The 22,886-nt window shown below is 45.6% G+C and overlaps 1 protein-coding gene across 3 annotated transcripts in view; it reads right to left on the reverse strand.

Moving 5' to 3' along the window:
* Nucleotides 1–7,894: 7,894 nt before the first annotated feature.
* KANK4 (KN motif and ankyrin repeat domains 4) overlaps nt 7,895–22,886 on the reverse strand; it is a 73,207-nt gene continuing 58,215 nt past the window's right edge. For all 3 annotated transcript variants that reach the window (XM_043575141.1, XM_043575142.1, XM_043575143.1), the window contains 4 exons: nt 22,033–22,252; nt 17,909–18,051; nt 14,127–14,327; nt 7,895–9,840 (listed from right to left, as the gene is read on the reverse strand). In XM_043575141.1, coding sequence (XP_043431076.1) covers nt 9,736–9,840; nt 14,127–14,327; nt 17,909–18,051; nt 22,033–22,252 — 669 coding nt within the window. In that variant the 3' untranslated portion in view covers nt 7,895–9,735. The remainder of the gene's footprint in view (nt 9,841–14,126; nt 14,328–17,908; nt 18,052–22,032; nt 22,253–22,886) is intronic.

The raw sequence follows: 22,886 nt of genomic DNA on the forward strand, positions 1-22,886 counted from the left end.
CCAAGAGACTCGCCTGACTTGGGAAAAGCCACTTCTTGTTGCCATGCTCTGTATAAGGGTGGCCTCTGGAAGTAGGGCTCCCACTGAGCCCTTATGAGACGATATATGCGAAACCCTTTCGACTTGAGTAAAGGGGTGTTTTCCCCTTTCTAGAACATAAAAATAGAATTAAATAATATGTGCAGCAGCTGAATCAAATTTTGACATCTACACACGAGTTCGTCTTTTCTAAGATCAAACCATTTCCTGAGCAGACACTGCCCCCTTTTTCAGCCAGGAGAGTGGGTCCTACTAAAGAACCAAGGACCTTGGAAGAACCAAGGACCAGAAGATCAGTTAACTGAAAAATGGACAGGTCCTCACGAGATGCTAACTAGCCCTACTTCAAAACTTGCAGGCGTCAAGCCACGGATTCATCACACCTGTATTAGGAAGGCACCTCCAGACAGTGACTTTTGTCAGGACTCACAACGTGTAAGTGGGTGAGAACCCCCATGGAAGATTGCTGTCCATCTCAGAAGGAACCCAAGAAACAAAGGTCTCCTACCCTGTCAAAGTCTTCCATCCCGACATCCCTACGTCATCCCTGATCAGCAGGAAGTAGTTTACAGAAGACATGACCGTCATCCCTTCTCCTTCCGTTGAAATGGAATGGTGACTTGACATGGGGATTCAAAGGAGGACCCAGTCATTGCCCTGACTGACTCCATTTGCCTTTAACCTGTTCCTCTTAATCGCTTATTTTTTTCCCTCCTGCTTATCTGTTAACTTCAGCAAGGGACCCAGCAGGCAAAATATCCTGTAATGGGCACCAAAACTAACTCCCCAAGCAATAATGACTGTTCTGATGCCACCGTACCCCCCATAATTCACCCCATGACAGTGATCAACCCAACCTTTGCTGTTTAGCTGCATATACCCACCAATCTTTGTTCCATATATTTCCTACATAAACTTAGAAGTATTCTCAGCATCTTGAAGACAGTTCTTGGGGTGTTAGTCCACTGTCTTCCTGATGTGGGTCTTACTGGAATAAACGTTCTTATTTGACCAGCACTTGTCTCTAGATTTTGTCAGCTGAGAGTGGACAAACCTTTGGGGCCTCCAGAGCCAGGGGCTCTCATGCCTTGGTCACTAGTAACAATGTAATAAGTTAAATGTTTCTCTGAGTTCTGTGAGCTCTTCTAGCAAATTACTTGAGCCCAAGGAGGGGGTCACTGGAACCTCTAATCTATAGCCAGTGTGTAGGAAGCACAGGTGACAGCCTGGGTTTGTGGCTGGCGTGTGAAGTGTGAAGGGGCAGTCTTGGAGGTTGGAGCCTTTAATCTATGGAATCTGATGCTATCTCCAGGGGCATAGTGTCAGAGTTGAGCTGAATGGTAGGTCACCCAGCTGGTGCCCAAGAATTGCCTGGATGTGGGGAAACCACACCCCTACACACATGAGGATTGGTGTTCAGAACCTCAGCCCCCATCCCCCCCCCCCCCACTCCCCTCAGGGCCAGGCCTGCTCTTCTGAGCCACTAAAGGGTGGAAGACAGACCAGCGTGATCCCACTCCATAGGCAGGCAGAATGGAGACCAGAATCTGAGCTTTACCCCAGTCCTGCTCTGGATCTGCTGGGATTGTGGAGGAGGGCATCTAGTTTCTTCCTGTAGTTTTCCCTTCTGGAGAAGAATGGAAATTTCGTTACTTCTAAGGCAGGAGGGGATTAGAGAATGTCTCCCCTACCTCCCAGTGAACAATGGGACGGTTCTGTTTGCTTCAGAGCAAAGGCCTCAGAGCTGTTACCTGGTCTTCACTGAGCATGGGAGCAGGGTGGGGTATGGGAGGGGGAAGTGAGGCAGGAGGAAGGCAGGTGCAACCCCCCTCAGACACTGGCTGGGCTCCCTCTGGTCCAGACCCATCTTTCTCCAGGATGGGGATGAGAGTAAAGGAATGGATTTGGAACAGTAAGGAATTACCTACGAAAGGGCAGTTTAGTCAGTGTGGGGTTCAGTCTATCTGCTTCCTGGGCAGAAGGCTGCTTTCTTCCCCAGGAATGTTGAATACATGGGAATCCTCACCCCTGAGCTGTTCTGATCCCCAGCTCTCTGCCTGTTGGTCTACTCTGTCCTGGGGCCACCCAGTAGGACCTGCAAGTCAGCCACTGACTAAATGCTGGCTCCCTGCAGCAGCTTTGTTTCCTCAGCTGTGTCTACCCCCTGCTGCTGGGCACCCCTCCCCAGCCTGGGTCACTGGCAAGGAAGCCAGAAGCGCTCCGGAAATATGGCGGGCAATGGTGTATGATCACTGAGCCAGAATTCCTTGGCTTGAAATCCCAGATCTCGTATTTACTAGCTGTGTGGTCTTGGAAGAGTTATATAACCTCTCTGTGCTTTGGTTTCTTCATATGTACAACAGGAATAATATCAATACCTACACAGGATTATTGTGAAGAATAGATGATTTCATATAACACCTTTAAGACTGATGCCTGGGTAGTTCTAAGTAATTAGTGAAGGCAAGCTGCCATTTTTATGAGGCTAGGTCTAGGGGGAAAGGTTGAAGTGGCCAGGGGAAGGGGGAAGTGCTCTACTGTGTATTGAGTTCTGCCACAAGGGCCAAGCACTATGTGGATACTTCAATTAACCACTTACAAGAACAGAGGGGAAGCTATTATCCCCAGTTTATAGAATAAGAGCCTGAGTGACCAAATAGTCCAGCTGGAATTCAATACCTGTGATAGCTGATTCCAGACACCATGCTACAGAGGCCAGAGAGGAGACTGGGCATAGGAAACAAGTAGGGTAACTATGGCATTGAAGTGTGGGTATCTGTTGGGGTCTTCAGGAGGGAGCAGGGATTGCCCTGGGGAAGCCAAGAAGTCTGTTTACTTCAGTCTTTCTGGCTGAAGAGTCAGTCACTTTTGTTCCTCAATCCACAGGGCTGCACCTGGCCACTAGTAGTTTCTGAGATCTGCAGGTGTTAACTGAGACAACCAGGAGACTGTATCTCCTAAATCCCAGCTCCAGAATTCCTGGGAGAGGGCCTAATTGGCCCACGTAGTGGCCAGTGTCCATTCTTCAATGGCCAAGAGGCCAGGTTTTCTTGTAGGAACTCGGCAGCTCCTGCCATGGTCATGTGGATGCCAGATGGGAAGGGACACCTAGCAGGCAGTCCCAAGGCATGTACCTGATAGACTTACCCTTTTCTTTGTTCTCCTTTTCTCAGCCCATAGTTCCTGATATCTCATACTTGACTCTGTGCATGTGGATTCTCTCTCCTTATGCCTCATTCCACCTCATGGCCTCTCTCTCTTTTTACTTCCCAGCCATAACCCACTGTTGTTGCATGAAACTCTGCTGTTCCATGTTTCTTTATTCAATTTTCTCAGAACATTCCCTAGTCCTGCCCATATTTCCATGCCGGACCAGTTCATAGGCACTGTCTTGCTTAAGGACTGGCTACCTTATGATACAGAGCCTGTGTTCAGGAGTCTCCCGGGGTGACACAAGACCTCCCCTTCTGCCAGGCCTTGTGGGCTGGGTGATGTCACTGTGGACATGGAGCAGGGTCCTGTACCGTGAAGACATATCCATTGTATCTAGCCATTGAAAGGATGCTCCAAGAGCCTTGCCAAGCTTTTCCCTCCTGAAATCCACTACCCACAGCACTAGACCCTTGAGCCTGTCATGAAGTGCTGAGTGCATTTGTCCAGTTCCTACTGCAACAGAGATCCAAATGTACAATGGCTTTAACAAGTAAAAGGATTATTTTGTGCTCACATATAAATGGGGAATAAATAATCCAGAGCAGAGCTGATGGCTTTACAGTGTTGGAGGGTCTAAGCTCTTTCTGACTTGCCACCCTGTGAACCCTAGGGTATTGGCCTTATCTTTATGGATCAAGATGAATTACCAGCACAGTCCTGCCAGTGGGAAGGGGGAAATGTATTTCCCTTCCCTTTAAATGCAGGAGCCAGGGTGTGCACACATCACTTTACTTACATCTCATTAGCCAGAACTTAGTTACATGACCACATCAAGCTGCAAGGAGGCTGGGAGATGGAGTATTCTGGGTGATGATGTGTCCAGATAAAAATTGAGGATTCTTTTACTAAGGAGGAGGGGAAGAGTAGATACTGGGGACAATGGAATCACCATTTTCCTGTCACTCACTTTTGACCCCTCTCCACCATTCAGTTTGTCAGAACATCCTGACACATCCCACTCCTGATGCCTTTCTCATAGGGCCCTATTCTTTATCCCCACTGATGTCATCACAGGCCAGGCTTTTAGAGCTTTATACCTAGCATCTCCCAAGAACCTTCTAACTGATCTTGCTTCTAGTCTCTCTCCAGGTTCCCCCTGTGATCATTCTCAAGTGCAAATCATACCCAGCTCCCCACTGCTTATAGCAGTTAAATTTTATTTTATTTTATTTTATTTTATTTTATTTTATTTTATTTTATTTTATTTTATTTTATTTTATTTTATTTACTTATTTATTTATTGTTATTATTATTGCTTATAGCAGTGAGATTTTAACTGCCAATTTTTGAATCCTGGGACTTACATGCAAATTTTGCACATATGTGTATTTTTCTGAAGAGAGCTTCAGATTCTCAAAGGAATTTGTGATTCCTTCTCAAGGTGCAGGCTCAAGTTGAAATTCCTAATGTCAAACATACAAGTGGGATGTGTCTACGGACCTTCTTATATCTTCTCTCTGGGCACTCCCATAGTGTAACCCAAACTGAAGTCATTCTGGAATTCCTTCCATCGCCTAGACAGGCCATGCTCTTTCCTATGCCACATCTTTATGGCTGCTGTTCTATCTAAAATGCCCAAACTCCTACACATCCTTATGGCTTAGCAGAAAAGCCCCCTCTTCTGTGAGGCTTCCTTAACTCCTTCCGGCACAGTCAGCCTCCACAGCACTGTTCTGACATCTGCTACGCATCCTTTTGCACAGTCATCAACCTATGTCTGTTTCCTCCACCAAACCATTAACTCTGGAGCCTAGGACCTAGAGTAGGTAGACCACAGATGTTCATTGAATAATTGTCACTCATGCCCAAAAACTGAAGTGCTTTTCTAAAATGTAAATCTGAGTGTCACTTCCTGCTTTCCTAGTGCCTCCAAGTTCAAATTTGTTACAGTGGCCTTTTCTCTGGCCTCATCTTGCAATTCTTTCTTTTTTCTACTCCATGAACCCTGAAGTTCTTTTAATGCTCCAAATCAGGGTTCTTTCTCACCTTGAGGTTTTATGCATGCTTCTTCCTCTGCTCCTCTGCATGGCTCTACCTTTCCATACTTCAGATAGCTTAAATATTCCAGGAAGCCTTCTTGGGCCCCCTCCCCACCCTCAGATGAGGCCGAGGGTCCCACCTATGTGTCCCCATAGCACCTTGTACTTTCCCAGTTGCAACATGCATCATGCTGTGTCAGAATGACTGGTTTGTCTTTCTTTTCTGCGAAACTAAATTCTGTATCTAACTTGTCCAGTATGTCCCCAGCCCCAAACACAGTGCTTGGATGAGGGGAGGTACCTGATAAATCTGTGTTAAAGGAGGGTTAGAAAAATGAATTTCTTAGCTGTCAATCAATCTGTTTTTCAGTAGCTCTCCACTGCCTTTTGAACAAAGCCCCTTTAGCTCTTTATCATCTGTCCTCATGTATTGTCAGTCTCCTCTCTTCCAAACCTACCCTTTGATCTCAGCATCTCACTCAAGCTCCACATGAAAGTCCTGTTGAACTGCTTGAAGGTCCCCATATGCCTGCAGTCCCATCTTTCAGCCTCAGCAGTGCTGATCTGTGCCTGGTGCACTCTGGGCTCTCCTCACTTCTCACTTCTCTTCCTTTTTTGGCAAACATCCACTTTTTTTTTTTTTTAATGTTTATTTTTTAGACAGATACAGAGAGACAGAGTGCGAGTGAGGGAGGGGCAGAGAGAGAGGGAGACACAGAATCCAAAGCAGGCTTCACATTCTGAGCTGTCAGCACAGAGTCCAACCCGGGGCCTGAACCCATGAACTGTGAGATCATGACCTGAGCCGAAATTGGATGCTTACCTGACTGAGCCACCCAGATGCCCCCCATTAATCTTGAATCCATTTACTCTTTTAGTTCAGATACCTCTTCCTTCAGGAAGCCTTCCTTGAATTCCTAAGAGCAGTTCTTAAGACTTGTAGTATTCTGGGCTTTCTTCCTTCTCACCATTCTGTTTTCCCAAGTAGATGGTTAAGTGGAAACCTGAACTATAGATCTCGAATGTGAACCCACTGCCTGCACACAGTGGGCACTCCTGAAATATTTGTAGAATAAACTATATTTCCTGGTCTTATTTCTTACTGTTGGTGCATGTGTCCTGTCTTCCAAAAGCAGGTTGGAAGCTCCATGAAGTCAGTGAGGGAAGCTAAGGTGTCTAGGGGCCTCTCTCCAGGCCTGAGCTTAATTTCTGTCCCCAGTAAGGCTGATATATGTTGCTTGGAGGTTGTGCTGTCAGACATTTGACCAGTCTATTAATCAGTGGAGACTTGGCTTAATGTTTTTGGAAACCTGGGTTTGGGATCACGGTGACCTTAGATACCTTTTTTTTAGACGTGACTAAAGCCAGTGCCAATGCATATATCTTTTTGAGTTAATGTTTTTGTTTTCTTTGGGCAAATGTGCAGTAGTGGAATTACTGGATTATATAGTATTTCCTTTTTAATTTTTTGAGAAATCTCCATATTATTTTCCATAATGGCCGCACCAGTTTATATTCCTACTAACAGAGCCTGAGGGTTCCCTTTACTCTACGTCCTTGTCAACACTTGTCTTTTTGTTACTAGCCATTCTGACTGGTGTAATAACTCATTGTGGCTTCGACTTGCATTTCCCTGATGATGAATGCTGTTGAGGAGGGATGGGCAAAACAGACGAAGGGGACTAAGTGGTACAAACTTATAGTTATACAATAAATAAGTCGCGGAGATGGAAAGTACAGCATAGGGAATGTAGTCAGTAATATTGTAATAATGTCATATGGTGGCAGATGGTGACTACACTGTGGTCAACACTGAGTAACGTATAGAATTAACATGTTGGGAGCGCCTAGGTGGCTCAGTCGATTAAGCATCTGACTTGATTTTGGCTCTGATCATGAGCTCATGATTGTGAGATCGAGACCCGCTTTGGGCTCTGCACTGGGCACAAAGCCTGCTTAAGATTCTCTCTCTCCCTCTTCCTCTGTCCCTTCCCAGCTCATGCTCTCTCTCTCAAAAATAAAAACAAAAAAATAAGAATAAACAAAATTAATTAAGTAAAAAACTGTATACCTAAAACTAATAAAACATTTTATGTCGACTGTACTTCAACAACAAGAATAATAAAGCTGAAATGACTAAAATACATAAATAAAAGCCAGCACCAGGAACAGTGTCAGGTACCTGGCTGGTTTCAATAGATGTTTGTTGAATGAGTTCTGGAACTGAGAGACAATGACAGGGAGGCAGGCTGTGCTTGTTCAATCTCACCATGTTCTGGGCTCAGACATTCCAATAGAATGGAATAGTTATAAGGAGGGAGATCATGTGTTCACATTCCAAACTCAAGATGAGGAGAAACATACTAAAAATCTGAGAAAGGGTGGACAAAGCTTTTTGGATAGTAATTCAATGGCTTCAAACCCTTCTCTGGTATATAAGCTGTGCTTAATAGCTGGACTCAAATGAGATCATTAAAAGGTAACGTGACCCAAATGAAATTTGCCACCCTAATGTGAGATACGGAAATAGACTCTAACTTGGCAACATAGGACATGGAACCCCTCCTGCTGTCTGCAGAACTTCAATAGCGAATAAGACCCACAGTGCAAATTCCAAGAACCAAGACTAGAGAAATGCAAAGAAATACCTTTGAGACAAAAGATTGAGGGGCAGCATTTTAATATATAAACAGTCAGGCCAGGCCGGAGCCTTGATACTCCAAGTGTGGTGTGGCCCAGGAACATCAGCATCCCCTGAGAACTGGTTAGAAATGTAGACTCTCAGCTCCCTTCCCCTCAGACCTACTTCATTCTAACAAGACCTGCAGGTGATTGTATGCATATCAAAGTTTGAGAAGCACTGGGCTGGAACATTTTTTTAAGGTGGGTTTTTGCCCTTAAAATGTGCTTTCAGGTCAACGTAAACCCACTTAAAGTATTTTTAGCTCATTATTTGCTCCATTCTCTCTACCTCTGAGCAACACTGTCACACATCAGTGTCCTGCTCTGGGACTTTGAGATGCTCATGAATCCCAACAGCGTATAGAAGTTTGCTGCGCCATTTCTGTAGACAGTCAGTATGGGTTACAAATTTGATTCCCAAACTTCCATCAGCTGTTCCTTGTATAACACCCCCAGGAGATAGGTTGTATGATAATTTCCTTTTTGGGAGATGATGAAACTAGGGTTCAAGGAGGTTTCATGACTCTCCCAAGGGACAACAAGCAAATTGACATCTGAGTCAAAATGAGAACTAGAGGTTTTGATATTCCAATGTGAGACTCACCAAACTTCGATGTCTTTTCTTTTTATACAAAGAGGATTTTTTTTTTTTTTTTGCATAGGAGACTTTAAGAACAAATTCATAGATAACTTTGTGTGAGTTACTGAATAGAAGCCATGCACATATGGGCCCCTGGGATTATGGAAGTTTAAGAGAGAACTGTCTGTCTAGTGGAGAGAGGAGTGAGCCCAGAGAGGGCCATGCCCTGCTCAGCTCCCACACTCCTGCTGCAGTCCAAAGTGACAGGTTTTGCAACCAGGAGCCTCAGAAACCTCAGCGCCTCATGAGGGCTCAGAGTTCACTCAAGGTCTATGAGGGGAAAGGAGCCAGGACTCCCATGAGGCCATGGATATGGCTCTAGAGGTTATGTGGTGGCTTCTAGATGACAACAGCCTGTCCCCAGGAGGATGCTCATTCCTATTTGTTTCTTTCATAGATTCAGAATAGCTGATGTAACTAGGCTCTGCCTAAATACATGTGGTGTGCTTCACTGGATTGGATTTCCTAATTAATTCCAATTTCCCTGGTGCAAATTGGGGCCACTTAATGACTCAGAAATGGTCAAGACTGTATACCTGGCATTGATACCAATATGCTCTTTCTACTTTGCCTGAATTTAAGATTTCTGTATCAACCCTAGCCAAACAAAGGCCCCGGATGGGGTTTGTTCAGTTTCAGCTGTCAGTATGGTGATTCTCCTAGGGTCCTCTAGAGAATGATTGCCAGAGTGGCTGCTTAAATCCACCTCCCCCCAAATCCCCCTCCCCTCCCCGCCCAATCCTCTCTAGACATGCATATTCAATGAGACATATTCATGTAACTGATTAAAAAAACAAAAAAGATGGTGCACTTTAAAATTCCATGTAAAAAGTATTGCTTTGCTAATGTGCTCCTGCCTGTCTGCTCGCTACATGGTGCTACAAAGGATAGAGTCATGAGGAATTCAAGGCTGAAGATGTTGGGGATTTTTAGACAACACCAATGCAACCTGCATCTTATACCCTGCTCTGCAGCCTGCGTAGTTTTGGAGCTTGGCCTAAGGCAAAAACTACAAAGCGTTCTAATGAGCAGAATTATATAACAGGAATGTATGTGCATATTTGACATAGTTTCTTCTCTTGAAGGGCGGCCCTCTGGCTTTGACCCATGCCCTCTCCAAGGGCTAAGAAGGAGTCCAGAGAAGGAGTCTTTTGTTCCCAGCTGCCAATTCTTCTGTAGCCCCTACGGCCCCAGGGACCTGCCCTGCTCTGCGTGGGCCCGCAGAAGCCCTGCAATTTCCACATGGGCGGGTGATTTCAGAACGATGGACAGAGCTGTTCGGCCAGCCTACAGGGAAGAAAGAAAAGGAGAAACAATTTTATCGTGTCTGCCTCCTGCCCCAGAGAAGGGTGAGTTGGAAGGACCGGGTAGGCATGGGACATTGAAGTCTATTCCAAGCATCCAGTGACCCTAGGAGAGGTGGAGATTAGAATGGCATGAGGCTCACGAAAAATGGGTCCCCTTCCACAGAAACATCATTCACTTCTGGAAAATCTGTGCCGATGGAAATAAGAAGTGTCACATGGTTTGTTTGCTTGTTTTCCCACATGGTTTTTAATACTTCTTTTTTAAATTGGAAAATAGAGGAAAGAAAATAACTCTTCCATTTTTCCATTGCCCAGACCTTAATGAAAGTTAGCATTTTGGTATGTTTCCCTCCAGTCTTTTCTCCTGTGCGAATTTGTCGTTGGTTTTTACATAGAGGAATGATAGTATATATCAATTTTGAATCTGCTTTCGTTTTACTTTATTTTTTAAATGTTTATTTATTTTTGAGATAGAGTGTATGGAGGAGGGGCAGAGAGAGAGACAGAGAGACAGACAGACAGAATCCCAAACAGGCTCTGCTCTGTCAGCACAGAGCCTGACTCAGGGCTCTCACTCAGGACCTGAGAGATTATGACCCGAGCTGAAGTCAGATGCTTAACTGACTGAGCCACCCAGGCACCCCCCCCAGTCTGCTTTTATTTTTAACATACCATGGCACACTACAAGATTTTTCCCTCTTCTTAAAATTTTTCTTATTGGCTGTGTTAATATTCCATAAGTTAATGAACTGTTTCCTTTCTATTGGAGACTTACATTTCTAGGTCTTCACCACTATAAATATAGTGCAGACAGTATTTCCCCAATTCTACCTGTTTCTTAAGGACCAACTCTTAGAGAAGTGGGCTTACAGCATAAAAGGACATACCCATTTTTACACCTGATACATGATACCACAGTGCTTTTTACACTGCTGCAATAATGCAGGAAGCTGCCAGGCCCACTCTGTAAAGAAGCTGTATTCAGAAGGGCTCTCAGCCAACAACATGGGCCATTCTCTACAGAGAGTGGCGGGGAAGGCCAACTCAATGCAATGGATGCTAAGCTAAGCTCTGCGATGGCAGCCATGTTCTTGTATGAATGGCTCAATCCCATTCTGGAATTCTGATATCTCAACAGCTCCCAAACCACTTTTATGGTAATTCATTTGCCTCCAAGTAAATTAGGAGACAAAACCCGATGTGAGGCTATCTGTGACCCTTATGTAGCCCAGTTAGTGTGAATATTTTTATACTCTGCTTCGTAAATACTCATGGATTTAGCATATTGGGGGGGGCACCCAAGACCCCACTGGACTGTTCTCTGCTCCATTGTATATGGGTGGAATTTTACTTCCTAAAATGTGAAAATCCCTGGAAGCAGGTGGGAGGTATTCACCCTCAGCCTAAAGCTCTTCAGTCTTCACCAGGATGGAGTCCAGCTCCCATCAGGGCTCCACACACCTGTAAATCACTATAATGCATGGCAAAGAGCCAAACAAGTTGAAAGAGGAACACAGATCAGAGAAGAGGATGGTGCTCTGTGTGTATATGGTGTGTGTGTGCGTGTGCGTGTGTGTGTGTGTGTAGGGATGGGGAAAGCAGAGGAAGGAAGTGGCGTTTCAGCAGGACCCCGAAGGATGTTCATGGGCTTCACAAAACATAACAGCTTCTTTCTCTGAAAAGGCCTCATGACTGTACCTTCCTTTTACCACCATTTGTAAGTTGGTATCTGGCGCCGTTTGATAAATCTTTCTCCGCCAGGTCAGACTCTAGATCTGACCTGTGGCTACTGGCCCAGAAAGAATATCCCAGCACCTGGCTCAGTGCCTGCCCTTTGGTCTGCACCCAGTAAGCACTGCTGAAAGAGGGAATGCTGGACGATAACCGAGAGGTATTCATTTCAAGTTGATGAAGAGCCTGAGCAGCCTAACTCCTAATGAGTATGTTCCTAGGTTGGGCGAGTTGGGAACAAAGCAAAGATTTTAAGCAGGGGGGGTTTTCTAAAGCACCTGCGTAGTTTCGATTGAAGAGAGGCACCTGGGTTTTTGTAGGCCCTGTGCTCTGGTTTTCATTGTGGCACTGTCAACCCTGAGGTTCTCTGTAAGCACAAAGATGGTGTGATTACTGTTATTATGGGAAAGAGCCACGGGCCAGTCCCAGGGGACCCATGCACCTTTGAAGAGGGCCCATCTGGAGATGACAGCCTGTATCTGTGGGCTTCTCACTTGCAGACCTGGAGAGTGAGGGACCCAATTCAGCTCATAAAGTGTGGCCAGTGAGAACACCTGGGGTGGGTGAATCCCTCAAATGCCTCTGCCGGAGCCCTGGGAACAAGGCAACAGTGTGTAGCTCTAGTGGGAACCTGGCTTGGCAAGTTCCTGCTGGGCAACACTGAAGGCCTGAAGAAATGGGATGGGCTCAGGCAGCCAGCACGTGTGTGTGTGTGTGTGTGTGTGTGTGTGTGTGTGTGTGTGTGTGTGTGTGGTGGTAGTTGGGTTGTCTTTCGATATGACAGAACCTACTATGTATCAGGCAAAAATGAGCAAGGTATACTCTCTGCCTTAAAAGAAGCTTTCAACTCGATGGGTGCTTTGGAGGCACCCATTGCCAGAGTAAGCCCTTCAAAGGGTAAGCCTCGGGATCCAGAGACCAGTCCTCACCACCTCCTCTTTCTCATCTCTTGATCAGCCCCCAAGGGGCTGGGTGACCAATTTCTCAAATTACCTTCTAAACCTAGAGAAAGTGCTTGCTGGCTATTCTGGGGGTTCCACATTTATATCAACCTTTAAATGGTGGTAGGATAAGAGAAACTGATTTTAGGACATGAATTATCTCTCAGTTTTCCAAGGAAATTATTAAGTCATCCAAACCTGCGTCTAAGTCTCCATAGGATATGTGCCCATTGAAACAGTATGGTGACCATGACAAGGGCTGGACCTCACCCTTCAGGGTAAACCTGGAGGAACAGGGCTTGGTGCTTGGTAGGGCCTCAGTCAGCAGTCCCCTTGTCCCTATGAAATGTCTCACCCAAGTCACCTTTGGGAAATTGGGGTGTGACCCAAGCAGGGAGCAGGTGAGTGGGCCACAAGTAGGGTAGAGTTGGGGCTCAGGGGACCTAAAGACACTGGACCAGGGTGTGAGCTTCTTGGGTGTGGTGTGAGGGACCCAGCAGCTTGAGTCACTGATGGAACAATCTCAGGTAGTTCAGATGTGGCCCAGTGAGGGGGGCTGTCCTTGGGCAGGGGAGGGACTCTTCCCCTTTCCAGGCCTTTTTCCCTTCAAACTGTGGGTGTTAAGAAAGTATAGACAAGTCTGTGTAAAGCATTATAGTTCCAACAATAAGGACACTGAAGTCGAACCTGGGCTTGAGTCCTTCCTCCAAGAACCAGAAGCTTGTGACCTTATGACAGCTACATAAACTCTCTAAGCCTCTGTTTCTTTATCAGTGAAAATGGGGATCAAAGTATCCACGTCACTAGATTATCGAGAGGATTAGTGAGATAGCGCATGGAAAGGGTTTGGCTCCTGACAGTACTCTAAGGAGTTTGATGGAGCTGGGTTGTACTAGCTGTGTGATTTGGGGTATGTTACTTAACCACTCAGTGCCTCTGTTTCCTTACAAGCAAATGGGTGGCGTCAACAGAGACAAACCTCATAAGGTTGTTGTGGGGTTTCAATAACGTGATCCTCGGTAAATGCTTAGTGCAGTACTGGGCACTGAGCAAGCCCTAGAGACATGCCGGCCACCATCATTGTTATCACACCAGCCGTCACCACCATCATCTTTGTGATCATCATCGCCATCACCTTATAAAGACGTTTATTTAAGAAGCATGTGCCTGGCAATGTGACCTCGAGCCGGCCGGTTGATGATATGCACCACCCTGTAAGGTGTATCACTGTCAGAGAGTGGACATAATTTGCACTTGGTTCCTCCCCAGCCTTTCAAGTCCCCGTGGGCAGCAGAGCTCCCTTGTCCAAGGTGCTGCTCCAAAGCCCAAATGCGGTTGTTGCTGTGACCAGTTCAGGGCCAAGGCCAGGCCTGGGCACATTTCCTCAGGATGGTGTGAAAGGTTAGGATTTGGGGGTTCCCAGCTCCAAGGCTCCCCGCATTTACTACAGATCATCTCATTTAAGTCCCATAACAGCGCTATGAGGTTGATTCCATTGCTTCTGACATGTGCTTCCTTGAATTCTACTGGCTGGGCAGGCACTTTTCGGGAAGGGAAGTGAAACACCTACTTGTTAATTGCCTGGAAGTCTCACCTTGTCGGTCAGGCTGCTGTCGCAGGCCGGGTGTGCCAGGAGCAGCCGCACCATGTCGGCGTTGCCGTGGTGACAGGCCAGCATGAGGGCCGACGATCCCTCGTGGTCCTGCAGGTTGACATCTGCCTGGCAGTTGAGCAATGCCTGGACCATGTCCTCCCTGTCATGGCTGACTCCCAGCATCAGGGCAGTCTGGCCTCCCTGCCACACAGAGCACAGGGGAATGGTGAGGATCCCCTCTCCAGCCTGGGTATGCTTGGGCAAGAAGGTTCCAGAAAATGACCATTGAATCTGAATCTCTTCCTGCCCCTGGTAATGGACACATCCTTCTCCACCTGGCAAACTTCTGCTTTGCCAAAACACTAGTCAAATGCCACATCCTCGCTAGAGCCCTCTGCTAACACCCCAGGCACGGGATACACAACACAGCACTTACCACTTGTTATTGCAACCTGTCAATCTCTCTCCTCATGGACTGTGAAATTTTTGATGGCAGGGACTAAGCCTTTTTCATCTCTGTCTCCCCAGTGCCTGGCACCAAGTACATGCCGATAAACATGGAATGATAGAGTAAATGAAGGGTTGAATGCTTCTGTACTGTGGTTTTTTAATCTCTGCCTTGGCCTAACTTCCTGCAGGAAGGCTTGGTCTACTCAGAACACCCCTGGTATTTTCAGTTCAGTGATACCTAGAACCCTCTTGTCTTGACAAGATCTCTGCCCTCATGGTCCTATGGTCATTGCTAATCTATCACCATTTAAACTTTTTTTTAAAGGTTTTTTGTTTTTTTTTTTTTTACTGATTTAAATAATCTCTACACCCAACATGGGGCTCCAACTCACAACCCCAAGATCAAGAGTTGCATACTCTTCTGACTTGAGCCAGCCAAGTACCCTGGCATTGACAACTGTTCACATCCCTGTAATCATTAGTGCATGTGGCAGTGGCCTTGAGTCAGAAAGTGAGTCCAAGCCCTGGTTCTCCTATTTGCTAGTGTGTGGCTCTGGCCCTGTCACTTGTATTCCCTGAATCTTGCCTTTTTCTTTTCTTAAAAATTATCATCATAATCTGTCCTGTGTACCTCACAGGGCTTTTGTGGGAATCCAGTGAAATAAAGGGTGTAAATAGAACAACGTATGGTAGCAATTTTGCTGATTATAAATGGGCCATTTATTTCTCATAGATTTTCCTTTATGTACATAGTCCTATTAAATGACCTGATTATATTTTTCCCTTATGGTTCTCCTGGGTTCCAGGTAGGTCAGGCTTGTCTCTCACTGGACACCAGGCTTTTTTAAGGTTGTAAGAATGAGGCAAGGACTATGTTTTCCCTCCTTTCAGATCCCTGTGGCTCTCAGCACCAAGTCCTACATGTAAAAAGTGCTGAGGACATGTTTGCTGATATGTTTGCTCACTGATTAAGGGCCGGTCTGTGGTCACTGATGGATTATGCTTCCCTGCCCAGAACTTTGGGACTTAGAGAAAAGAAAGGAGGTTTGCAATCAGGAAAACCCTGGCTGTGTCACTTATTATCTATGTGAATTGAGTTAACTATTATCTATGTGAATTGAGTTAACCTCTCAATGGCTTCTCCTGATCTAGTGAAATGGGAATGCTCAACAATATTACCTGCCTCATGGGGCTGTTCTGAGACTCATGTGCTTTACAAGTGCTGTGCATGTGTTAGCTATTATTGTTGTTATGAGCATAAGCGATAATGTGTGACAAATACCCAGTATGTGGGATTGTATTCTTAGGTATCCTGGTTCTCCATTTCTCTGGCACCCAGATAGATCTTTCCAGAGAAGCCTTGTTTGCCTTTTGGTTTGCTTATACTCAGCCCTGAAGTAATGGTTCTTTCTTTACTGGCCTAACTAGATCAGGAGATTTCCATGGAGACCCCTCTCTCCAAGTGGTATTAAAGCCAGATGACTTATGTAGATTGTCCTCTTGTCTGTCCCTATGCCTGGCTTGGGGCCCCTGCCTTCCTCACCTCCCTCCTGGTCCAGTTCAATACAATTTAATTCAACGATATTTACAGAGTGCTGCTATATGCCAGGCACGGTGCTGATCCTGGAGATACAAAGAGAAATAAACAGCTTAGCCTAGGAGACTCCCAGCCTCCTAATTCACTATTTACCTGGTACCTGCAGCTCATATGCAGCTGAAATATGTAAAAGCCCTGGAGGGAGCTGAAGGGAGCAGTGGCAGTTATGAATTCCTTTCCCTCCTTAGCAACCTGGGATGAGACCCATGCTCTCCTAGAGCATCTATAAAAAAAAGGGCATTGATTTTGATTTTGATGAGCATCCCTTCTTAAAAGAGGGCCAATTTAGAAAAAAATTAACATATTTATGGCAAACATTTTAAAATGAAAGCAGCTTTCTTAAATCCCATGGGGTAGGAGCTCTAGGTGAAAATACTTTGAAAAACAGAAAGTGATCTACAAATGTCTGTTCCTTGCCATCAATAGGATCACTATTAGATAAAGTGTGCAAAGTGACTTTGCTATCTGGGTAGGCTACTGTCTGCAGTCACTTTCTGGGGGTTGGGGGGACAAGGGAGTTAAATATATTGTTGGGAGGCACTTTCTTATGGGTCTCTAAGTTTTTTGCATACTTTGTGAGTGAGACACTATCTGCTCTGTTGTTCTAGACTGTCTTTTTATTTTTTGCTTTATTTTATTTTTTAAGTAGGCTCCACACCCAGCGTGGAGCCCAGTGCGGGCCTTGAAGTCACAACCCTGAGATCCAGACCTGAGCTGAGATCAAGAGTCAGATGCTTAACTGACTGAGCCATCCAAGCACCCCTAGACTGTCTTTTTAAAGATGCTTGTATAGTGAACAGCCTTGGAAGAAAGAGATAGCGTCTTCTCCAAAACAAAGGGCAAACATACTCGCTATCCAATATAAAAGATTCAGGTTCCCTAAGCTCAGGGTTCCTTTCCAGTAATACAACCTACTCCATGTACAGGGATCTGACCCTCCTCACACCTGTGGGAATTGGGTATTGGGGCTCAGGGAACTGGTGTAAATACCGATGCCATGGCTGCTCTTCCTGCTGTGAGTAATACACTGTCCATCTCTGGCACAGGAGTTTCATGTCTTCTGCCAGCATCCATAACACTGTAGCATGCTAACTTGTTAGCATTAAAGTAGAGTACAATCTCAGACCCTTCACAGTTCTTGATAGTTAAGCTACATCTCTGATCACTCTGGGGAGAAAGAGAGTTGCATGCATTCTGTTGTTCTCATATTGGTCAAAGATGGGTAAGTGGTCTTTTGAGGAGTTCCCATTGTTCCATATGGAGCCTTGTCTAACTCAAAGCCCTTCGGGATAAGGACCATGCCCCTATGATATCCTCTCAAGTAGAGGGGCCCAGAAGCTAAACAGAGACATGCTAACCCTTTGAACTGCTTTCTAATTCATGATGGAGGTTGATCACCTGCAGAGGCTTTCTACACAACCAACAAATGCCTTTCAGCATTTTCATGTCCTGCTGGTGCTAACTGTTCAAGAAGTCTGGTCCAGATGGACTTTGCCCAGTTTCAGACCAGGACACAGATTACAAGCTCACTGACCTCTGTCCTAGCCTGTCTGGGTCTCAGAAGCTTTTGAGGAAACCAAATGTACAGGCTTTGGACGGATGCCATTTGGAGGGCCCAGCCTTCTTGGGTTAAAAACTCTACAGGGATCTACATGCAATTTTTCACCCCACTGGCAGAATAAAACTGAGAGGTACCCATATTTATTAAAGAGGGGATCACGTTCACACCTCTTACCTGAGTAGCTTGGATGTTCACATTTCCTTCTCTTAAGAGCTTCCAGACGACAGCCATGTCTTCATCGGTCTCTGCAGAAGCCAAGGGAGTGATCATCACGGCAGTGTAGCCGGCTTTGTTCTGATGGTCAACATTGCAGACACCTGCAGGGGGAGCAGTAGGCACTGGGATAGCTCCCGGGTTTGAGGGGGGTGGGGGCGCGGGAGGGGGCAGGAGTGAGCTTCTGCTTTAGCAGAGCACAGTTCAACAGGGCACTCCCTGCTAGTTAAAAGGCCATGGAGCAGAGCGATCTTTTCCCAGTGGTGGAGTCAGTGTTTACATTTTTAGCAGCCTTTAAAAGTGGCTAGTTTTCTTTACAAGTTTCCTGAAGCTACTCAGCAAGAAAGGTCCAACAAGGTAGTAGAGTCAGAGATGGCCAAGGGGTAAAATGACCAGGACTGTTTCCTAAAGCAGAGCACATGACATGATTCCCATTTTACAGATGAGGGTCCCATTTTACTGAAGGTCGGTGAAGCTTCATAAACTGCCCGAGTGAAGATGAAATGAGACCAGAGCTCAGGTAAGTCTGGCTCTCACCCACCGCTCACCTGGCCACCCATCAGCCACAACTGTCATTTTAGGCTTTACTCTAGGTCTGTGTACAACTCTTAAGTTGGTGGCAGCGTTTTCATGTCTTTTCCAAAGGCCTAGTGATATGTTGGGCAGTGTGCCAGGTGGCATGAAAAACACCACAGGAAATCTTTCCAGGAATAAGCATCTTATTTGAAAAATCGGGGAGGGGGGAGGCCTCCATACACATTTGGGTTAAAGCAATTAAGAATATACATTTCAAAGTAGAATGAAAAATATCACATTTTAAATATTTAAATACTTAAGGTATTAGTTGAGAACTCAAAGGAAATATCTGCTTTGTAACCCTGGGGGTATGCATTCATATCTCGCTGCACCAAAGGTGACATAGGTCATCAGCTTCTTACCTATTGTATAAATGATCCCACTTCTTTTTTTTAATTTATTTCATAAATTTTTTAAAATGTTTATTTATTTTTGAGAGAAAGAGGGAGAGAGAGAGAGAGAGAAAATGAGAATGAGTGGGGAAGGGGCAGAGAGAGAGAGGGAGACACAGAATCTGAAGCAGGCTCCAGGCTCTGAGCTGTCAACACAGAGCCTGACTTGAGGCTTGAACTCACGAACTGTGAGATCACGACCTGAGCCGAAGTCAGACGCTTCACCGACTGAGCCATCCAGATGGCCCACAGTCCCACTTCCTAAGGGCAATACCATGTGGAAAACAAAATCTTTCCCATACTGTTGCTTATCCAAAAAAGCTATGTATCTCTTTTGGACAATAAAAAAACTATCTCTATAGATCAAGTCATTTAGTTTTTCTTAGCATTTCCTCTGTAGAATGGGGATAATAATAGAACCTATGGGGTTACCATGAAATTTAATGAGTTAATATATCAAAAGAACTTAGAACAGTACCTAGCACATTGTAAACAGTCAGTAAGCACTTACTGTTTCACTAGTATAGTATTCTTATTTCTGTATCCTTGCTACTTGCTCATGAAGACTTAGCTATTCATTGTAACAAATATGGTTTATGAAAAAATGCATAAACCTACAATTAGGGTGACTTATTTACAAGTTCTGTACTTGGGGTAAAAAAACCATATTTGTTTGACGTTCGCTCCACCCCACCTCAAACAATTTTTCAGAAATGTGCCATTGTGATGCCAGGATGCCAGTGGATACAAAAAAATCAGTCTGGTCCATTTATCATCAGTAAGCCCCTCTGACCACTGTCATGACCAGCTGGGCTATGAAAGCTGAATCTAACTCCACACATTGCCTCACAACTTGGCCTTGATAAAGATGGGAATATCTGCATTGCCTTGTTAATGACTTTTTTATTTTTACCTCTTGACTATCTTGTGTTTGCTTTTAAGAGGTGTAAACAGTCCTCAGGTTACAGTTCTCTTTACTCTCTTCAGGAACATGACTTGTAGCTCAGCAGAGTAAGGACTGACTCCTCCTCAGGGATTCAGAAAGGGGCTTCACCCAGGGCTTTCACAGCAAATTCTTCTGAGCAGCCCCTAGGGAGTAAAGCCAACCCTCTCTGGAGTCAAGAAGAAAGACTCATGACTGAGCACGCTCCAGTTCAACAAGCTTTCTCCCCTGCAGCAGCGTTCTGGCAAAATAAAGGATGGATCACATGGGGTGCCTGGGTAGCTTAGTCGGTTAAGTGTCTGACTGCGGCTCAGGTCATGATCTCATGGTTCGTGAGTTCAAGCCCCACGTCGGGCTCTGTGCTGACAGCTCAGAGCCTGGAGCCTGCTTCGGATTCTGTGTCTCCCTCTCTCTCTGCCCCTCCCCTGCTAATGCTCGTTCTCTCTCTCTCTCTCTCTGTCTCTCAAAAATGAATAAATACTAAAAAAATAAAAAAATAAAAAAATAAAGGATCACAAAAGACTAAGGTGGTAGAGGTGCACCCGCTGGCTCCATTCTCAAAAATGACAAGTCACTTCAGTGTAGCCCCTTACGGTTTGTAGTGTGCTTTCTGGATGCTTCACAACTGCCTGGGATGGGAGCCTAAGTTTCGGAGCCTAAGTAGAAGGCCCTCAACAGCCCTTCTACATTGAGGGAAAGTAATGGTACCTTCAGCCCGTTCTCCAGCAAATCTTCATTCTTTGTGCTTATGGCTATTTAGCTCTATCAGTAAGTTAAACAGAAAGCTTCCAGATCACTTTAGGGTTGGTGAGAACTGAATGGATTCTCAGTCCACACCAGCAGAAGTGCACAACAACCAAAGCTTAGGGCGTCTGTTCTCTGGCCTGGCCCACCTGGAGAACTTCTAACAGGCTGCAAGTCTGAGCTACTTGAAGATGAGGGCTCTACATTTCCAGTCTTTGGATTCTTCACGCACAGGGGCATGTTCCATTGAATTATGTGCCTTTCTCAGTTGAGCTACCCTTTTTGTGGTATCCATGAATCCATGAAGAACTGAAATCTAGTAAAATTGGCTCAATGTCAGAGTTGGGAATTTATCTTCCTCTGATGATGTGGAAAGCGGAAAGAATTTTAGGCTGTCATTAGGTCCATCACCTATTCATTCCAGTAAAAAGTTTCAAGGCTTCTTAAGGGAACTTTGGAGTATTGGAATGATGAGAAGGAGCCAGTCATGAGATAAGGGTTTAGGGAAAAGGGTTCAGATAGAAAGAGAAAAGGAGGGAATGAGCATGGTGAGTTTGAGGCCATCTGACTGGAGTGGATGGAAAGAGAATGCATGGTGGTGGCCGAGGGAGCAAATGCAGGCAGCAGTCAGGCCTTCTCGAATTTCTGAAGGCCAGGCTGAGGAAGTTGCCTTTCATCTTAAGAGACATGGAAAGCCGTGGGAGGAATTTAAGGCAGGGTGGATAAGATCCAAGTTGGGGGAAAGCTGTTGGATCTAGAACTGAGACTCCCCGATGCCCACTTAAACTCCTCCTCTAGCCTCCTACATAAGGTTTACAGATCTAGCATGTGCTCTAATTCCTGGATGCCAGGAATGGGAAGAACAAGTCAGTTGTATCAATTTTAAACCCCAGCAGCACACTTAGTCATTATGTGATCTTGGGATCACACAAAAGCCTATTGACTTTTCTGAGCATCACTTGCATCACTTATAAAAAATCGGAGTAATCATCCCTATTGACAGGAGTTACGGGGATTAAGTGAGACCTCATTTGCCAGGGGCTTAGTAGAGGGCCTACTCTGCGGAGGATGATTTGGGGTGTTAAATCTCCTATAGATACTCTCCTAGATATCCCACATACAGCCTTCCTGAACTCCTAGATGACACGGGACCTGGACATGCCTTCAGTCAGCCCCATCACCCACCTGTCCACGCCATCACTCCTAGGCCACTTGATGTTGTCCCACACAGCAACGTGAGGGTAGTAATACCTACATCACAAGAGCGTTGTGAAGAATAAGTGACATAACAAAGGCACGGTGGTCTAGTCCACTTCCTAGAATACAGGAGGAACTCAGGACAGTGAAGCATCACCTCCCTGGAAGGAAGTGGCTACAAAAGTTGCCCTTCAAGGAGGGACCCGGGCTGTGCAGATGCACCTGTTTCTGACCTGTCTCCAGCAGCAGCTTCACCACAGAGAAGTTGGAGTGAGACACGCTATAGTGAAGAGCCGTGTTCCCGTTGCCATCTGCCATGTTCACAAGCAGCTTCAGGAAGTGTGGGGAGTGGGGCTGGACCCCACGGAGGTAGGCCGCCACCACAGCAGGGCTAGACGACTTCCGGCTGGAGACGCGGAACCACTCTTGACTGATGGTGTTCAGGCTCTGCCTCTGAAATACCAACAGATTCCAGTTCCAGGAGATTACCTGGCCTGGGGTGCTCCAGCTGGGGTGTTCCTTCCCACTAGGAAAAGTCAGCTTTGGATGCTTCACAGCTATCCCTTCAGCTCCCTGTAACTCCATGTGACTTACTCCTGGAGGGATCAGAGCTAGTGGGGTTGAGTTTGCACCTGTGTGATGAGCCCCCCATGTGAGGTAGAAAGAGGACTGGGAGAGCAAACAATAACTGGTGACAGTGTCCTAGGTGACAGTTTGAATCTACTGTAAGTTTAGCTTGCGTCCCTTGTATGCACGGGATAACTGAGGCCCTGTCTTTCATATAACCAGCCAATATTGACCTTAGCCCAGACTCTATCAGGACTTTTGTGTGTTTTCAATAGCCATAACTAGCAAGTCACAACATTTTACTAATGGGAAAAATGCATGCTGAAAGCTAAGATCAACAACATGGCCAATTTATGCTAGAAAATAAAACCCAAACAGCTGTGCTTGAATTATTTTTGGCTTTTAAGCTTTGCTAGAACCTTCAGAGAAAATGATTTAACAACCCATGGCAGGACCTCACTATCTGCAGTATTTAGCTCCTTTGGAACCATCGATGAGGAGAATTCCAGACATAAATGAC

This window comes from Prionailurus bengalensis, chromosome C1 (genome assembly GCF_016509475.1).
Source record: "Prionailurus bengalensis isolate Pbe53 chromosome C1, Fcat_Pben_1.1_paternal_pri, whole genome shotgun sequence".
NCBI classification, from domain to species: Eukaryota; Metazoa; Chordata; class Mammalia; order Carnivora; family Felidae; genus Prionailurus; species Prionailurus bengalensis.